This window comes from Takifugu rubripes, chromosome 3 (genome assembly GCF_901000725.2).
Source record: "Takifugu rubripes chromosome 3, fTakRub1.2, whole genome shotgun sequence".
In the NCBI taxonomy this organism is placed as follows: Eukaryota; Metazoa; Chordata; class Actinopteri; order Tetraodontiformes; family Tetraodontidae; genus Takifugu; species Takifugu rubripes.
Window position 1 is genome coordinate 16215157 of NC_042287.1, and position 15615 is coordinate 16230771.

A 15615-nucleotide genomic window follows, 5' to 3' on the forward strand; every position below is an offset into this window, starting at 1 on the left:
AACATAAATTGAGCGAACAGACGACTAAATCAGGAAGACCTGCAGGATAATTACAGCCCTGTCTCTCACCGGCCAGACCGTTGACCATGGGAGGCTTCTCCTCTTCCTCCTCTTCATCTGGTGCTGCGCTGTCTTTTCTGTCCATCTTACTGACGGAGGTCGTGCGTTTTCGCTGGACCTCGGTGTCAAATTCCTCGTCAAACAGAACCTGGTCCACCAGGTCTGGCTGGACCGGACTGGGCTCTGCGGGGGGCTTGGGGGTCCCGTAGTAATTTCCTGGATGATGAGATACAAAAGCCCCAGTGAATATATTTTCTGTAATGACAAAAGGTTTGGAATACCCCGGCAGATGGCAAATACACCAGATTTAGTGTTTAAGTCTACGGCTTTGCCCGGCGATGCCTGGTGCCAGGTCAGGTCTCTGTATTTATGTGGCTTTTCTCTTCGTGTACAACATGATGTGCCAGTGGTTTCATTAAAATGGTTCTAAAACCATTTTAATGAGAGCAATAGTTACACACAACAAACTAAAGCAAGAGGGAAAAGTTTGGTTCCAACATGTAAGTTTAGATACATTAAATTCGCTGAGATTCTGGCTGCACCCAGAACAAAACCAGAACTCAAAGGTTGCCACGCTTTCACATCTTTTGTCTCCGAGAACTCTGACAACAGCCTTCACACCAAGGTAGCTTCTCGACTGCTCTTTCGCTGTCATGTCGGCGCCTTAGGCGGCAAACAGCCCGACTCTGCAGAGCGCGTCTTGTTCTTTCCACAACTATAGGATGACGATGACCCAATTTACAACGAGCCACCTTCCCCCTCTCTGTGCACAATAATCAAAAGATCAGAATCAGAATGGAAACAACCGAAAAGTTGCGTGAAAATATTCTGGGAATGATGGTGCGATCCCGGTCTGATGGCTCCGCATCAGTGTTTGCGTGGCTGTGCAGTGGGCTTGAAAATGAAGCGTGTCTGAGTGGCTGAACGTCTCATCGCTGCGGTTAAATACAGGAACAAAAGTGTGTGTGTGGGTGGGAATAAAGTCTTAAACAAGGAGGAAAACGGAAGATAAAAGAAACAATGTGGGGAGGAAAAGTAATTAGTGTGATGTCAATGACCTGCGACTGTTCTGTGCTGTGGTTAAAGGAAAACAACCACAGTGCAGCGTGATGCGCATGTAAATACAAGCGCACGCACCATAACTGATTTAGGTAATTGCATTAATCTCTAGTCTAATTTATGAACCTTTAATATCAACACTTTTCAAAAACATTAAACTCTTTACACACTTGTAATTAATGGGACGACTACTGCTTACTTAGTAGAATTACAAATTGACATAATTAAATTAGAAGTGTCCACGCTCTTTAGGAGGAGGAAAGAAAAGCCGCACAGACGGAGGCTTTCTCCTTCAGGAGGCTGGAACAAACTCTCCTCATGTTGTCAGCCAGGCCTTTTAAAGAAAGAAAAACCTCCCCTGCCTTCATCCAACCATTGCTTTTGATAAACGGTCTGACAAAACCAAAGGGAAAAACACCCTGGGAGTCACCTTGGAGATATGACTGAGAGCAGACGGCACCTGGAGGTCAAATCCACCATCAGCCCTCAAAATTACAGCCATAACAGCAAATTTTATCCCTGCCTACATGTTGTCGTGCGGCGGCGAGGTGGCGGGATGGCTCGGATTACAACGGCCGCGTCCCCTCCCTCTGAAGGCGTTTGTGCGTCCGTCAGCAGCAGGCGGCGCCTGTCGCCTCCCGCGTGAGTGGAGCCTGACGCGAAGGTGCACCCAGACGTCTCTAGCTGCCTGCTGATCGCTCGGGAAAACTTTCACGGCCATTTAGCAACATGAAATGCTTGAAAATGGATCTCTGGTTATGCAAAGAGAGATGAAAACAGCCGTGTGCTGTGGAACCTGAGGAAAACCTCAAGGGTTGATGTTCTGGCTCAACCTTCAGCAGCCCCCCCCCCCCCCCACTGGCAGCCTTTTCCTTTCTGAACCTGCCAGCCACAGAGCCTCATCAGTCGCTGGATATAAGCTCGCTGTGCCCAGTGCCCAGTTTACACAGGCTTCATCCCAGACTCGCGGTGCCCCGGGCAGGTGAAGCCCCCCCATCTTGTGCTCCAGCCTCGGCCGTGGCTCCGACCCTGTTGGCATGGATGCACCCGGCCTCATCGGCTCTGCATTCCTCCACTGCCTGTGACTGTGGTGGCGCTTTGCTCTCTGCTGTCGGCCTGACTCGTAAATAAATGTCATTTCCATTTTATGCTCCCCCCCCCCCCCCCCCCGCCTCAATGGCAGCTTATATAAATTACTCACATTCACTATTAGCTTTGATCTTTATCTTTCTTATCAAGACATGCTCAATCACTGCTACAGCCTCCCTTCATTTGTTCTTCTCAATCATTCTAGTGGATGTGGAACAACCACACCGACTCTTGTTCTCAGGGCGGCTCGAAGCCTCTGAACACACTCGTGGGTTGCACAGAGATATTTGTGGTCCAAGAGAAGGGAGGAAATGGCTTTCTTTCTCTCCTGGGAATTTGATGATTGTTAAACACTTTGACCAAAGAGAATTGCGTCATTAACACACATGCACGGGGAGGATTTAACCTTTTAATCCCAGGAAGACAAATTGAACGTCAGCCTGTCCAACAGTCCAGTAATTGACTTTGGACACAGCCTCGCATGCAATAATGTCTTCATATGACTGGTTCTGTTTGTTGCATTTGATTACAACGTTCATCCTTGAATGATTGCTTTCAGCACTGCCTTTAATATTGGTCCAAGGAGTGAAAAATAGCTTCTTGGCTAACTCTGGCACATTCACAGCAATGTTTATTAATGTGCACTGTCCCTGATAAGTGAATCAATAAATAATAAATAACTAAAGTAGTGCCAGCACTACTGTAGCTAAGGGCTGCTCGACACAGGAGGCTCCTGTAGCTCATGTTCAAGCATGGATGTCTTGGTTTTTTGGTTTGTTTTGTTTCATCAAGCATTTTCCACATCACATGGGGCACATTCTAATTCAGTTAACAGTGGATACTCACGCCAACACAAGGAGTCTATATTTGCAGAAAATGGAAAAGGTCCTCAGGCAGAGGGCGGGGTTCCCCCCCCCCCCATCATCATTACTGATTATTATGTGAAGCTAATTCCACATGTTGTTGCAGCGTATCTGCCGTTAGCATTGCAGCGCAGCAACAGTTTATGAGCGCTAAGCTAACTTTGGACAGACGTGCCTTCTGCGAATGCTGCTTGTCCACATCAGCCCCCCAGCCCCCCCCCCGTCATGAATGAGTCATGCTTGTGGCTTTTCAAGCTTGTCTGTGCTGGGGGAGAACTGGATATGCCCTGATTCACGCCGTGCATGCAAACACTCACGCACACATGCTAAATCAAATTCTTGAGGCTTTTGTTCCAGAAGATGGACATAATTAACATTACAACATGGACATTATGGATATTAACTAACGCAAACTTGGTGAAATGTAAGCTCTTTGTTTTCATTCAGTTCAACTTTTAAATCCATTTCATCAACAGAAGGGTCGACTTTTCAGCTCAGACCTGCTTGGAACTGTGGGCAGAGTTGACTATTTTGGAGAAGTAATCACAGACCAATGCAGGATCACTCATTTGCGCTGGGTGAAGCAGTTTCAAACACTGTTCTTCTAAACTAACGTTCCATTTACGAAGGAGTGGGTCAGGTATCGGCTCCTGCAGGCCAGTGGGAATGAGCGTCACTCCGGGTCAGCATAAACAGAACCAGCTGCTGTTGTCAACAACTATGTGGGATTAGTCACAACTGTGAAGTTGGATGGCGAACTCGATGTTCTCATCTGATCAGCCGCAGATGTGGTGCGCCACATCCAGAAGGTTCGGCTTGTGAGGAGCAGAGAGAGGAGCAGCCTGGGATGAGAGAATGGGCTGAACCAAAGTTCAGTCCAGGTCTTTCAGAGGAAAACTGTCCTTTTAAACTCCTAATTGACTCCTCATTAAGATGTCTCTCCGGTAATTATGCAGTGAAAATGAGTATCGGAAATATTTCACATGTATAAATATTGACTGACACTATAAAAGCTGCACAGACAGAATACCACTGCGCACCAAATATGTCCTCTGTAAAACTGTAAAATGCTTATCTTGTGTTTATCTAAGGGGTCCAAAACCGCCATGAATAATTAACTGTGGCTGAGCTTCTGAATTTCCACTGAGCCTCCACAACAGAGAATCGTGTGTTCCAGTAATCGATGACAGACGGAGTGGGTCCATTATTCTTCCTTAATGCGTTCAAAAGTTCAGGGGTGGAGGGCCAGGCTCCCCCAGGGTCCATAGGGGACGGAGGTCAGGACACAGCCGAGGCGGTTTACCACAGTGAACTAAAGACCTGGACGAAGCCGTTTCTGCTGCTACAAAACTCCCCGGAGGAAATGTTACCTGCACTTCCTTCACATTTATGGCGACAGGTTGATGACACGTGCAATGTGTTGACGTGACCTGGTGACCTTAGAGTGCACAGCTCAGCAAATCTACACGAGAGCTTACAACGGCATCAAAGACTCGTCCTCAGTTGTGTCCCCAGGGTGGTCAGGGGCAGCATTTTCGTTTATTAACCGTTTTCTTAATTCATCTTCATCATTTCTTCTGAAAGAACCTTTAATATCCTGCACTTGATGACAGCAGATATGATGTGAGCTTTAATTAGCGTTGCTCAGACTTAAAGGCTGGAAAATCCTTCAGCCAACATGAATTTGGGGTTTCAGTCAGTGAAAATGGGCCAAGGAAGACAAGCAATTAATTCATTAACATTCCTGATTAAAAATTTCCTGAAATTTTGATCACACTGAGGCGTATTAAATATTCCTTTCTCTCCTTTCTGTGCAGTTTTCTAACTTGCTCACCTTTTGTGAGAGACGTATACATAAAAAGCTGAATATACACGCAGTTTATATCATATTTTTCTAGTTTTGTTTTGTTGACGTACCATCATAGGTGCCGCTCTCCAGCAGCAGTCCGCTTTCATCCAAGTCACGGAATTCGGCGACGCTGATGAAGTTGTAGTCCACTCCAGGAACCTCCCCCTCTCTGGGCTGTCGAGTGGTGCCTGCCGATGACCCCAACAATGACAGGGTTTAGGACATTAAATCAAGTGGAATGCACCATTCACTAATGAAGGGGTGGATGGAGGAGCGGGAAAGAGGGCTGCGTGTGCCGGCGTGCCCACAGGGATGTGATTCACGTCCACACACAGCAGCGAGGTGCAGCAGCGAGGTGCAGCAGCTCCGTCTCCATCATGAATAGTCAACAGCGCAGAGACTGCAGAGCTATGAATTCATGACTACAGTATCAAAACACAGCAGCCCAGGTGTCACAAGCTATTTTTATATCTTGCAGGGCAAATCCATTTATTCGAGTAACTAAAGCAAATTGCAGCAAAGCAGAAATTTTCTTTAATTATTTATTAGGAAATATTTTATGGGATATGGATTTCTTGGGGTTTTTTTTCTGATGAAACGCACTCCCGTCAGAAGAGACGGCTCCGTTTCTGGTCTGCAAAATATCAAATTATAAAACCTCATGATGATGCATCGTGACACGAGAATCTTGTTATGAAAATGATTTCACGCTCTCCGATATGCAGCTTCAACGAGCCGTCATTTTAGATGCAATCGGGGCTTTTACTGGCTCTCCGAGCCGCGCTGCTGCCTGGCCCTGCTGCAGGCACAAAGCCTTTTATATTTAAACTCGCAGTTTAATAGGATCCTGTCCCCGTCCTTCATTTTCTGCCGCTCAGTCTGAAACAAAGACAATCAGAGGGAATGTGAGATCATGGAAGCAGAGTTGGAATAGGAGTTTCGAGTGTTTGATGACCAATAATATCCCAGCTTTACATCTTTGAAAGTAATCTTTCATCATCTGATGTCTCACATGGTGAAGTTTCAAAGGGGGGCGTTCTCTGGAAGGAAACGGGGCTGATCGGGATCTGCGCTGATCTATTCCAAATGAGCGGCAAGAAGAATCTCTTCAGTCCTCACATCTGGACAGATGTGGGAGAGGATTACACGCAGCTGACGTGAGTGAGGGGGGGGAGAAAAAAATCAAAGCTTTATTTGAATGGGCAACGGGGACAAAGAGCTTTAGGGAAAAACTGCTGCAGCAGAGCAAAATATTGAAACGTGTGTGTGTGTGTGTGTGTGTGTGTGTGTGTGTGTGTGTGTGTTCTCACAGGCCTCTCTTTGAAGTGATAAAATGGTCAGATGGAAAGAAAATCCCCCAAAAGTGTGAACTGAGCTGTAAAAAGTGCTGGTTTTGTACAAGTCCACCGAGCTTGTTGTGTAACATCGATGGCATCGGGTTGTCCAGGGTTGTGTGTGAATTTAATCTTGTGTTTCTCCTGAACAGGTTGAACACCCACTGTGTAAAACATTAACATCTGACTTCCAACAAGACTTCCATCTATGCTGTGCTAATAAAGAGCAGCAAGAATTCAGTAAAACAGCCCGGTAGCTCTTCAAAAACAACCACGTTCCAATATTGCAACAGCACAAGTTGCCTTGAGGCATTTTTTGCACTAACAATCAGACTTAAAACCTTCCTCTTTGAAAAAGCTTATTGTTGCTAATTCTGTAGTTCCAGTTACTATTATAGACAGACAAATTATCACACTTAGGGGGTCGTCTAATGAGTAGGTTAACATCTTAGCTACGCTGCTATAGGCTGCCGGGGTCCAGAAACATGATCACCTGACAGGCCTCTGTCACCCCACTGGGTCCTCTCCCTCTCCCTCTCCCTCTCCCTCTCCCTCTCCCTCTCCCTCTCCCTCTCCCTCTCCCTCTCCCTCTCCCTCTTCCTCTTCCTCTTCCTCTTCCTCTTCCTCTTCCTCTTCCTCTCCCTCTCCCTCTCCCTCTCCCTCTCCCTCTCCCTCTCCCTCTCCCTCTCCCTCTCCCTCTTCCTCTCCCTCCCCTCGGACATCGTAGGCAGCAGGACAGAACAAAGATTTCATGTGAAGCTACAGAATGATGCTCTACTTTGTGTCTTAGCCCGAAACTCAAAAACAGAAGAAACTTCTCAAAGAATTGAATTCTGGAGGGGATTATTACAGTTCCATCAGCTCTCCATGTTTTTCAGACATCATATTGTTTTTATATCCGGGAACGAAACTTGGGGAGCAGCTTGCTCAAAGACGCCTTGAGCTTAAGATGAAGCTGGAGGGGTTGTTGGCAGTAGAGCTGGGGGCTCGCTATTTAGCTTTAAATGCCTGTGATGCCCCCGACTGGCAGCAGCAGCCTGAACTAATGTCACCTGCAGGCGTGACACTTGGTGAAGCCTGGCTGTGCATCTGGAGAACAACGTCGTGCTTCTTCTGCCATGAGCTCGCTGTGCACGAACGCTGCTGCACGCTGAGCCAGAGACACCACGTCTCAGGTGTGAGCCTCGTTGATTGCAGATCCATTCGTGAAGAATGTGTTCAGAATGACTTGTGATGTAGTAAAACAGCAGAATCTGCCGTATATGTTTCCTTAATCATCTCTGAAAGTTCGTTATTTTAGTTGATGTAAAATAGTTAATGTATATGTTAAGCCTTGCTCAAATTAGTGAATGAGGGTAAATTAGCATATAAAAGATATTAGGAGACATACGAGAACACGGTGTGAATCAATTCATTTCCCCCTGTTTTAACAAATGACGACAGGGCTGACACGTGTATTTATCAGTCATGGTTGCAGGGGGAGGCACATTTTCATTTCTGCCTCTCGGGCTGATTTTTCATTTTCAAAATCCCTTCGTATACAAAAAGGGAAACGTTTTATCCTTGTGATTTATCCTTCCATTAAAAAGCAGCAAAAAAAAAAAAAAAAAGTAAATTGTGCTGTTATTTAAAATTCAAACAAGCAATTATGCGCTCCAGATGAATCGGCCAGACACCATCTGGAGGTGTCAGGTAGCAACAAGCAGGGCAGGGAGCCCGAGCGAGGGGGGGGGGGGGGGATTACTCACAGGGAATGGTTCGCAGGTACAAGTTGTCCCTGATCACCTGCTGGAGTTTATGGTCGAGGGAGCCCTTCTGGAACTGCAGGCTGAGGTAGTGACGCAGATCCGTGTTCAACACCTTCCCTGCAGAGAGGAAGAGAACTTTGGGTCAGTCTGACAAGTCACTTTATAAACCCACCAACCAATTACTCAGCAGGTCCGACCTTTTGAAAGAACACATTGTAATTGGTAACATTCTAAACACACTGGTCCAGTAAAGACAACAACCCTGCATCGTGCTGGTCGACAGTGCCAGGCGACACAAACATTTTGAGCGTATTCGGAGGCGCTATGCTGGAAGTGTGGCTGCACATTCATCTCCCCGAGAAGGAAGATTTACAGTTCTTCACCATGTGACAACACGTCAGAGATAAGAAATGGAAAGGTAAAGAGCGAGGAACCAGCGCGGGACCTCCCCCACGACTGCAGCAGGAACGTGCAGCACCTTCTGTGAGCGCTCCAGCTCTGGGGAAGATGCTCCTCCCATCACGACGGATGTGCTTCTGGTCCGTTTGCATTTATCCTCGACGCAGACGATGAATGAACGGAGTTCTAACTCTCTAAAACAAAAACAGTCCCTTTCCGTTTCTACTGGCTTGGTAGCATAAACAGGCAGAAACAATCAGTCTCGACCATCGCCACCATTCTCAGGCAGCAGCTGAAGCCAGCAGCGGAATCCTAATTTGATTTACCGTGAAAATAGCAGGTCTAATATATCACTGTTAACTGTGCAGTGATGCCAGATTACACTTCTAATTATTGCTACTGTCACACCGTGTCAGAATCCGTTCTTTCTTTAGATGCTAATGCGGCCCTGCAAACCCAAAGCACGCTGCAGCCAGACGGTGAGTCACGCCACTCAGTCTCGGCAGAGATTTGTCAGAAAGTAAAAAGCTCTTCCAGTAACGGCGTCTGCGTTCCAGTCCTGCTTTTGGCCCGTTTTCTGAAGTTGAATCACTCGGTCCCACGTGCCTTTCCTTCTCACTTCAACGTTCAACCATTCAGAAGTCCTCGTCAGTTCAATTCAGTCTTTCGCTTCATCAGCTCAAAGGAAAAACACACGCGCAGGTTCTCTCTGCGGACAGAAGGAACCCAAAAAACAATCTGCAGACAAACAGAGCAAAACAAACCCTCGGTGAGCGAGAGAGTTAAGTGAGCGGTGTCCTCCACATCCCATAATGTTCTATCACAGCAGGAAGCAATGAGGGCCAGATTTATTGGACATTAAACAAAGCTAATGCAGGACTACAGATCTGTTCTTATAAACCTGCAGCTCTGAAAACATTTGCTCTTAAATGTTCAAGGCTTTCCAGTGAAGTTAAAACCGGCCGTTTAGTGGAGCCCGCCAGAGGAACGGAGCTGGAACAAAGCGTCCGTGATGTAACTCCACAGACTTCTTACTGGAACAGTGCACGTAAAGAATTTAGGTCGCTAAAACAAAAGCATGTTTGGATACACACTGGAACTGGGGAGCCACATGCCTGTGGTCCATGTTCCCAGAAACATACAAAACAACTACCAACAATGTGCATCAGATGTCCTCTGCTGGTTCAGGTCCGTTCCCATGTGGGAAGGAAGGGGGGGGGGGGGCGGCACCCCTACACTACAGGCTCGAGTTGGGTCACAGATGCTGATGATGGCTGCTCCAGGATGCAAACAGAGGACGGAGCGGTTGCCACTGGGATCCCACAGATAAGTGCAGATACCCTACTGGGTGGGAGAAATCCCTTTCCTATATCCTCACAAACGCATGCAAATGCTGCTGGAAGCAGACTCCCACCCAAACGCTGCCAACAGGGTCGTTTTTGTGGCCGGCCTGTCAGGTTGTGTTAGCATGCTACATCATATCGGTGGACACAGAGGAAGGGGGTGGGGGGGGGGACGACGCTTTGTCTCATGCTAGGTTACATGGCAGCGCATCACCGGCCTGCCGGGCTGGTCGTACGAGGCCCGTGAGACACAATGGAAGTCTTTGTGCCTTGTCATCCTGCTACTACATAATCTGCAGGGTAAGGAGAGGCTGCAGATCGGGGATGATGAATCATTAAAAACAAGGGGGGCGAGGGAGGGCAGGGGGCGAGGGAGGGCAGGGTGGAGAGGCAAAGAGTAACGCTGATAAATGACCATATACTGCATGTGTCTTCCTGATCGTGCACCGCGTTCTGTCCCGTCCTTTCAGGAATCCGCAAAGTCAGGTCAATCTGCTGACATGTGCGACGCACAAATCAGACATTTGCCAGCCAATGTTGGAGAGGCGGTTTCAGACCAGCATTATTTGCCCAGCCATTGCAGCTTTTCTATATGTTTGCAGATAAAGAATCCAGGGCAGGGAATGCTGGTCCCATTCTTGTAGGAATGCCACTGATCTCATAAACAGGCCAACATTGTTCTTCATCATCTGTGTGAAAAGTGATTCAGCTGATCACAACTGGATTAAATGGAAGCTGCAGGCTAAAGTTGGGAGAAATCAAAGACGAGGGTTTTGGACTGAACCACTAAACATTCCGCTGTCAGTCACAAAACAGCTTTCCCAGGAATTTTACTGCAACGATACAAGATCTTGAGGTGGGAATTGCCTGAGGCTGATTTTCCCAGAAAATTTGTTACGGTTCTCAATCACAAAGCCTCTTCCAGGGAAAATTCTGGAAGCTTGTTCGGGAAAGTGTGAGGAGGATGCAAAGCTGGACAGATGAGACTTCACTGAGTTTGTGGAACAACTAATCGGATTCACATGCCTATTTTCCTTTCATTAAAAGAGATCTTAATACTTCTAAACTAAACACCAATTGCTTCTCACACACACACACACACACACAGACACACACCCCACACACACACACACACACACACTTCTGAATAATATCTGATGTGGGAAAATGCAGCTGCTGCACTCCGCTCACCTCACATCTGTCATTTCCTGTAACTTGTGTCAGGAACACACAGGAGCCCCTTCCAAAAACTCCAGACAGGTATCAAATTTCAGCCGGAGAATCCCGGACAACAGCGGTTGCATTGTTCTGTAACGGGTTGGATCAGATCTTTTGCTGATGTGATTTATCTTTTTCATTATTGCTGCAGTCCAAACTTTGTCCACATTACAGCAAAATGGATGAAACCCAGTTTATGGATCTCAGGCTTGGCAAACTAAACTTGACCTGAATTCTAATCATGATTCCGGGATGTTTGTAGCGTGTTTATCTTTATAAAGAAATACAAAAACGAGTGTGTTTGAATTTGAATCAGCCTGCCAATGCTAAAAAATGCCTGCTGTTATGCTAAACCTCTGCAGCCAGCATGGGTCACTTCCTGGCCCAAATACCTGCCCTCACATCCCCGTAGGCCAAAACAAATGACTGGTACTGATTATTACCCAGGCAGCCAATATACAGGCCGCTAAATCACAGTGGCCTTCATCAACTCTAAATGAGAGTGGGAGCGCCGCAGAAATGTCACCAGCAGGGGTGTCAGTGGGTGTCTAATGAGGCAATTTTGTGACGGGAGGGCAGCACTGGAAACCGAGAAAGTCCCCATCGTCTGCTAATTGCCACCTTACCGGGCTCATTTGGGATCTCAGGAAGGCCGAATTACCTGTCGGATTCTGCGTGACAGACAGAATCAAGGATGCATTTGCTACACAAATTCACTTCCTTCCCAAAATGACGTAGAAAAATAAGATTAGGATCCTGGAGTGGATCGCTCAGCAGTCCCAGTCATTCTGGGTTCCACTAAGATGTTGCGTTCTTGTCACCCGAGGAGCAACAGGTTTCAAACGTCTTGAATTCCAAGCAGTGATTCAACACTCACGCATTGTTCGCCGTGCCTCAAGACTCACTGTTTGCTCATTTTGAACGAAACAGACAAGACAAAGGGACAAAGGAACTTGTTAGCGCCTCCATTGTTTGGCATCCTGTTGTTGGCATCCATTTAAAATAACCTTAAAGTAGCAGAGGCTTGGCCTTGTCTGAATTATCTTAAATTTAATGGCGTCTCAGTTGGGTGAGCTGCATAATTCTGTTGCTCCTGAGGACAGCCTTTGAGGAGAAAGCTGTGCTGTAATTGGACAGCAAAGCTTCACAGTCAACATCAAATAAATGAGTGGCTGCAGAGTTTCACTGCTGGTGAACATGACAACATATTGAGCTTCACAAGCTCCACAGGGACTTTGGGCTTCTGTGCACACAGTGACCAGAGATTTTGTCCTTAAGAAAATGTTAGTTTTGATTGTTGCAGCAGAACAGAAAAATGCGACTGTACCTGCAAATTACACGTCGCAATCAGAAATCCATGACTACCCCTGCCCCCCCAGGTCAGGTTTAGGTGGAGGTAAAACCAGTGTAAGGTAGCATATCCATCTCAGTGACGTGATTAAGATGTCCGGGATATTCTTCCAGGCAGTCAGGATTGCCCTTGAAACTGTCTTTTCTAATCCTGCTTGGGCTTAAGAGTACGATATTTAACAGGAAGCTGAAATAACACAAAGGTCAAACCCGGCCCGGCTCATCTGTCCTTCTGGATTCTGAGCTGAGAGGCAGAGGTGAAATAACAGCTGCGGCACCCTGCAGTTGTCCTGGGGGGGGGGGGGACTGACGGTACAGTGCTTTAACCCGTCCTTCACATTTCATCCTGGCCCATCTGCATTCCTGAGGGCAGCCCAGCAGCCCGTCAGACCAGAGGCCTCCCAGGGAAATAAAAGACTCATTTTTGGGGGAAAACTTTGCGTCTGGTCCTCTGTTCTGCATTCTGTTCCTTTCACTTTCATCCCAGAGCTTCACTATCCGAGAAGCTCCGGTCCGCTCCCAAATTCCCAGCAGTCTGACGGTAAGGTCATCCCTGTTGTGAGGAATACAAACAAGCTAAAATGACTGGAGCTCAGGTGTGCGGGCGTGTGTACATGGCAGCTGATGTTGATTTGGCCCATTTGTTGTGTGCAGAGGCTTTGTGGATGAGCTGCAGAGTAAAGGAAGCGTCTCCACTCTCCATCATCAAAAACCCGTGGCTGTTTGCCACTGTGGCGGTGCCAAAGCTCCATCTGTCTGTCAGCACGCACATAACGAAACACACCCACTAATGAACACAAACAAACGCACAAACCCAGCGAGGAGCAAACTTTAATCCCCCCCCTCCCTCACGCTGCACCAGCCCAAACGCTCCCGAACGCTGGCCGACTTCGAGGGAGGGAAACGGATCAAAGGGAGAAACAATCCTGCTGCCTTTTCATCAGACATGAATCTCACAATTCTCCATGTGGAGAGGGGAAGGGAGGATTTCCCTCTTATTAGTCGATCAGAAAGAGTTAAAAATGGAACACAGAAATGATCAATGGCTTTGTGATTGGAGGATCTGAGAAGATGAAGACTTGCACGTGCAGCAGAAGCCACTGACCATATTCCATACCGACGCATCAAAGAGACGCCCAGCGGCAGGAAAGGCTCCTGCTTCGCCGCTCTTCCGTAACAGACGCTCACCTTCTACCAACCAAACACCTCAGCGATAGCAGCAACGTGGGATAACTGATCACAGCTCTTGGAAATGAGCGGCCAGATTTATGGTCGGCGGAACAACCTGCGCCGGATTTCAGACCTTCAGTAGGAGCAGAAGGGAAAGTATTGGGAAAGGCAGCCGGAGGATCCGCGCTTGTTGATTTAATGTGTCCTGTTGCCAGAGTGACCCAGCTGCTGTTCCAATCTCACAGAGACGCACATGCAGACACACACAGACAAACAAAGGCACAGAGACGCCTCCACACGGCTTCTGGCTAACTATAGCATCCACAGGGTAAATATGTGCATATGATCAATAAAACAACTGTCTCGGTCATTGAAGAAACGTTAGTTTCATCTTAAAATGAGAGGAATTTCATCCCTTAAAATCTGAATCACCACTGCTGACCTTGCTGGCACAGGCTGTTGCAGATGACCAGAGGTGGGAAAAACCCCCAACAACTGCTGGAACATGTAGCCGTTTACCTTCTGCTCATGTCTTGGCTGTCTCCGAGGCCTCCGCTTGGTATTCCTTCATTTCCACGAGGCAGATGCTGAGGACGCCATAATGGGACAGTGAACCGGAGTGGATCAAAATGAACATCTGTGGACTCGCTGCTGACACCAGAGAGCAAACGCGCTCATCTGAATCAGCCAGCACTTAATCTCTGAACACATGTGGCTCGGCAACATCATGTTGCATTCATCAGGAAAGAGTAAGGCAGGCTGCGGCGCTGCGTTCATCGTTGCAGCTGCCTTAAAAATGCTCATTTAGCTCACGGGTTTTAGTCAAGCAGCCTTTTTTTCACCTCTCGGTTTTCTATATTCTGCAGGTCTGGACTCAAAAATACGTTGACGCGTCGCACATGTGTAAACAAACGGGAGGAAAATCAGGGCAGGTTTGAAACCATTTCACGTGCACTTGGCAGTAACACCGGAATTCTCATTTTTGGAATTGCTAATTGCATTAATCTGTAGTGGCGTCTAGAGGACTAATCCATCTTTAATCCGAGTTGATAAACCTCCGTCCTCCAGTCATCAGCGTGATGTCATCAGCGCCTCTCGCTACAGCCTCTGACTGGGGGAGCCATGGGACTGATTTGATCCATGTGCTGCGGTTAGTCTGACAGGAACAAACAATACGATGACCGACCGCCACAGCGCCACCCCCCCGCCCTCCCACACTCAGTAAATGGAGAGGAGGAGTGAGACTTCTCTGTGAGTAAGCCCTGAAAAATGGAACTGACCCAGGGGAGCGGTTTCAGTCCAAACTCTAGCGGATTACAGCGAAATACGTTTGCACTCGGACTTCATTTTAGTGGCAAAATTTGTACATTTTGATTTGAAATCGCTTGGCTCAATCCCAAACCAAGCAATCTATTAATATCCACTAATCTACTTAAACATATTCATTTAGAGCAGTTCTTCATGCTCTATAGATCGCACCATTTGTTTTTATGAAACCAGAAATGCACCCGGTATCAAGCAGTTTGTTTCTTCGAGGCTAGCTGCTTATGCTAGCAACAGGGGGCAGTACCCGCTGGTTGCCCTTGTGCGTTGCTAAAAGCTGCCCCCTGATGTGATCATTTGGGCTCGCAACATTTTCACATCAACAGTGCACATTTGTACAGTATCATGTGTTGCAGAACCCTCACGGCTCAGTCGCTAGCCTGTTTGATCAACACATTAAAAGCAGCCACGGAGACATATTAAAACCTCAATAAATGCTTGTGGACATGGTCACCCCTGATCACAAACATATTGATCACTCCCACTGGCTGACTCTGACTGCCAGGGATATTTTTCTTCCTGATCTTGTTTGATATGCTGGACTGATAGGGAAAAGGATAATATTATCGAGAGCAAAGAACAGCGCACGGCAGCTGATGAAATGTCAAGAATGTGGGAGGGATATCGGCAAAAATGTGTCTCAACTGCTGAGCATTTTCTTTCATAAACCAAGACACGCCGACAATCGGTAGCATTGAGAAGTGCACGACGGCCTGGATCAAGACATCTTCAAATACACTTGACCCGTGTTCTCACGGTCAACTAGATCTTTTATTTCAGCTGCTGACAATGGAGGAATTCTCCTGAAGT

The 15615-nt window shown here is 47.2% G+C and overlaps 1 protein-coding gene across 4 annotated transcripts in view; it reads right to left on the reverse strand.

Annotated features, from left to right (window-relative positions):
• magi3a (membrane associated guanylate kinase, WW and PDZ domain containing 3a) overlaps positions 1 to 15615 on the reverse strand; it is a 67314-nt gene that overhangs the window by 19420 nt on the left and 32279 nt on the right. For all 4 annotated transcript variants that reach the window (XM_029833945.1, XM_029833943.1, XM_029833942.1 and 1 more), the window contains exons 2-4: positions 8003 to 8119; positions 4989 to 5108; positions 70 to 276 (exon numbers count right to left, since the gene is read on the reverse strand). In XM_029833945.1, the coding sequence (XP_029689805.1) occupies positions 70 to 276; positions 4989 to 5108; positions 8003 to 8119 (444 nt within the window). The remainder of the gene's footprint in view (positions 1 to 69; positions 277 to 4988; positions 5109 to 8002; positions 8120 to 15615) is intronic.